This window comes from Ciona robusta, chromosome 14 (assembly GCF_009617815.1).
Source record: "Ciona robusta chromosome 14, ASM961781v2".
Classification (NCBI taxonomy): Eukaryota; Metazoa; Chordata; class Ascidiacea; order Phlebobranchia; family Cionidae; genus Ciona; species Ciona robusta.
The window spans coordinates 5,362,593-5,366,830 of NC_143248.1; the positions used below are offsets into that span (position 1 = coordinate 5,362,593).

The window sequence follows — 4,238 nt, forward strand, 5'->3', positions numbered from 1 at the left end:
AGGACCTGAGATTTAGGCCAAATTTGGCCCCGCATAATTATATTACGTCCAGGTGCTTTTATTGTTAACCCAAAAGTTTCCAGTTTCCTATTTTGTAATTTAATCACTTTGTGTTTGTTGTAGGGTATTCGAACCGGGGAAACGCCACAAATGGGAACGTAACTACAGAAGTTGTTTAAATACATTGAACCAAAGGGTATAGCAGGTATATATGGATCTATTTAATAGAAAACGACCATTGGCACTCAACGTTACAAAAAGTTACCGCTAGATTATGATAGAGAGAGCAAACTTTATTAGTCACGCTTTGTCCAGCAACTGAAATAGCAGGTTTCGGTAAAAACAAATGACTTACGTCACGATGTTGGTCCACAGTATGCATAAGGCTTAGTCACAGTCATATTAGTTGTTAAAATTTTATCAGTTATTGGAAATGCCTACAGTTTCAACTGTACACAGATTAACAGATGGTTGTTGCGTGTTTGTGTACCAAGATCGCCACCTGCCGGATTACAAAAGTATTGTATTTTCACACTTGACGGCGGTAATGTATTTAAAGGGCCTAAACACACCCCAAATGTACTTCGCTTTAATCGATAGAGTGTGTTTTTCTAATTCCAACGACACCTTACTTGTTTTAATCGGTTCTGTATAACCAAAGATATTCCAGCTCAAACACCGTGAAATTCAAAAAACTGATTTGAAAGTTGCGTGGCGAAAAAAATTGAGAAGTGTACTACCCACGTGACAAACACGTAACAAAATTGTTGAAGCGTGGCCGCTCTCATTCAGAAAGGCGAGAGGTAGTGTTTTTAACGAAAAACGAGAGAACAAAAAAACGCAAAAAAGCACAAAAAAAAACGCAGGTTTCGCTTTTACGAATGAATCAGTCACGTGACTAGTACGTTCCTACGTCACAATCACGGAGCTCGTAATAAAAAAAAGATAGCGCTAGAGATCACTGTTTGAGGACGAATATCTCCGCCTATACTGGACCAATTTTAATAAGCAAAGTATTTTTGGAATCAATAAAACGGCCGCTTTATGAATTTACCATAAAAAATAAAAGTGACGTGGGGTGTGTTTAGGCCCTTTAATAAATTTTCATGCGAGGACCTGAAGTAAAACATGGAAACAAAATAGATTTCCAGTTTTCATAACAAAGCACAAGACACAACAAGTTTACAATCATGTTCCCGTTATAAGCCAACCCTGTTAGCAGAGAAATTGTGACCGACATATCAAACTGTAAACTGGGGGTTGTAGACGTTTCTACTTCCCTGTTTAAAGTGAATTCTTTGGAAGCAACTTGTGCGTAAAGGCTGAAACCAAAAGCTGCTAAATCTGACATGCAGCAGAATAAAGCGACGATAAAACAACGTAGGATATAAATCCTTATCCTCGCCCTCCCGCGTAAGTTCTTTCGCATCTTTAGCGTCCTTCGCTTTTCCTTCGCGTCGACCGCGCTTTTTTTACTCCCTTGCTTTGTGACGTCACGATTTACTCTTTCATGTGACGTAATCGGACCTGGATCCGAAGCGACGGATTTTATAAGATTTCTATTCTTAATAGAAATCCCATGAACTTCTTCTGACGTAACAGAATCATGATTGTCTTCAATTTTATCTGAATGGTTATTGTCATTCGAGGTGCTGTCCAATTGTTTCAGCGTCGAAGAGGTCGACTGGTGTTCCAAAACTTGCACAACGCAAATAGATGACGGTTTCGGCATTGGTGGTATTTTATCTGATGTGTCCGACAGTACTGTGCTGCTTCTGGCGCTCCTTTTATGGTGGTGGAGCACAGGGTAAGCGAAGAGGAATTGAAGAGATATCTGGAACAAAAATGGAAGACTTTGGATTTCATTTGGGGCAGAATAATTCTATATTCTTATATTGTTTTCAACTTTATAATGGAGCACACCAGATACCTGGGCCTTAGGGTTTAGGTATTACCTTATTACCCCCAACACCCAGGGCCAAAGTGGTACTATATACAGACCCCACTAAGTTCATAGTAATGGAGACTCTATTCTGTAAGAGTAGGGGCTTTATTGAGGCACACCTGAGACCTGGGGTGTAGGTTTATCACCCCAACACCAAGGGTGCTAACATTTAAACCCCAAGACAGTTTATAGACACTAGATAATGTAGATTCTATTATATAAGGGTGAGGTTCAACGGCAGCGCATATCAGAGGACAATGGATTTAGGCAAGAGACCGCGTATGTTACATGCATGGCTAAAGCTTGTTTTACTTGAAAAGTACCTGGAAATATAGAAACAGAATTGTGATGGCAAAATGAACCCATAGAAAAAGATGTCTTCGTTTGAAAAAACAAGGCAAGTCCCAAGGATGTACAGTTTGTGTTATCTGCAGGGTAGAAAATGATGGATGGAGTGCAGGGTTGTAAAATAGTAAAGTCAATATTAGGGTCAGATTTATCTTAAGTATATATAAAGATGTCTTGATAGCGTCAAGGCCGATTCCGAAACAACAAACTTGAAAAATTGGAACTAATATTTAGAATAGATAAGAGATTGACTAACACTCTAAAAATCCGCAAAATATTAGCAAATAAAAAGGCAGATTGTAAATTTAAATTCCTTTAAAATAAGTCATAGAAAATATAGGTCAACAAATCGTTTTAAATTTTAATAACGCATCGTTTTATAGCATCGAACGGCCCATTTTAACTGGCATATTGGCCCATATTAATTTTCCATAGCATGTTTTAACGACCGTATTTTTTATCGTTTCTTTTTATAAATTAATATGTTTTTAATAATTATACTTAAAGGGAATATAGTAGGGTGGGGGAAGATGGGACACCTTTAGCACATAATGTCCAAATATCCTGACAGTGTTTCAAACAATTACCAACGGCTTATGGGAGTCGCGAGAATATACGTTTTATAATTCTTCGAATGTTTTTGTTTCCTACTGAATGGGACGAGAAAATAGAGTTAAAAGGTGTCCCATCTCCCCCCTACTGTAAATACAAAAAAATTACGTGTCTTTAAAAATAATTTATAAAAATAGACGTATTATTATTCACCAAAAATCACCATAATACCATATCCTGTATTTTATAACTCAAATAGCATATGCTCTGTTCTCAAAACTACAATTTATAACACATTTTTATCACAACAGATGTTATACTTCAAAATTTTCGATTATTCTTATCGGGTGTTGGCTGTAAAATAATCTTTAACCAAAAACACATATTTGACTTCCCAATCGAAACGTAAAGGAATCAATTGAGATATAAATATATTACTGTAATCTGTAAGCCAATATTTATTCAACTTGATATATTTTACCTCCGCTTGGCCTGTTGGGGTGGTCCAGTTAACCTCTTGTTGGTAAATACTTCCTATTATGACGTCATCATCGTACCAGTTTGGTAAGAATTGGGGAAGTAAGTATATAACAATGAAGCCAGCCATGCATATCACTATGCTGACCAACACTGACCAACTGAAACGAACCAGCCTTGTAGTTGAGAGATGGCGTAGAACAGGGTGTGCGTAAAATACTCTTTGTCGTACCCATAAGAAAACATACACACATAAAGCAGACGTGAAGTATACGACACCACTTATGGCTTGTCTTACACAAAGAGCATGCGCTGATGTTCCACTATCAATGGTAAACGCCCACAAGTCCAGTGAAGCATGCACGACGACTAGCATTGCTGCGATTAATGATAAAACCGCCATAGCACGTGATGAGGACTTATAAGGAGTCTTATTCCGATGCGACAATCTTCTTAAACTTCGTCTTGCTTGTATTTTTCCACCGCTAGGATTGTCGCCCCTATGGCATAACGCTTGTACAAAACAAATGACCAAGCAAATAACAAAGTACAACGAAATACCAACGTACACGTACAGAACTATGGTGTAAGCTGTACTGTTAATATCAAGCATTATCATTTTAAATGCTTGCCTACTCTATTAACTTGTATCTCATGTTTCTATTTGAACAGGTTGCAACGTCTGCAAAAGAAAACATCATAAAAGTCAACACGGAATGTCTACAACAGCATGGTATACGTCATAGGAGTAGGCTTCATGTCCACTGTCAAGTAATATATATGCCTCAAATGTGAGTGATTTATTATCTGCTAAATTATAGTAGAGTGGGGAAGATGGTACACCTTTTTATTACTTTATCGTCCCATTTGGTAGTAAACAAAGAACATTCAAAGAATTATAAAACCATATCCTTAG

At 37.5% G+C, this 4,238-nt stretch overlaps 1 protein-coding gene across 1 annotated transcript; it reads right to left on the minus strand.

The window, feature by feature from the left end:
* Positions 1–313: 313 nt before the first annotated feature.
* Positions 314–4,013, minus strand: LOC149725334 (uncharacterized). The gene is made up of 3 exons (XM_089892360.1): positions 3,327–4,013; positions 2,269–2,373; positions 314–1,834 (listed from the first exon to the last, which is right to left on the minus strand). Exons 1-3 carry the CDS (start codon positions 3,939–3,941, stop codon positions 1,094–1,096), a joined length of 1,461 nt encoding a protein of 486 aa, XP_089748486.1. The 5' UTR covers positions 3,942–4,013; the 3' UTR covers positions 314–1,093.
* Positions 4,014–4,238: the final 225 nt, after the last annotated feature.

Excerpts from the sequence above, each read along its gene's own strand:
- LOC149725334 (XM_089892360.1), bottom strand. The coding sequence starts at position 3,941 with ATGATAATGCTTGATATTAACAGTACAGCTTACACCATAGTTCTGTAC. Across the intron at positions 2,374-3,326 it reads CCCCAACAGGCCAAGCGGAG|ATAACACAAACTGTACATCC; the intron begins GTAAAATATATC and ends TCTACCCTGCAG. Across the intron at positions 1,835-2,268 it reads TTCTGTTTCTATATTTCCAG|ATATCTCTTCAATTCCTCTT; the intron begins GTACTTTTCAAG and ends TTTTTGTTCCAG.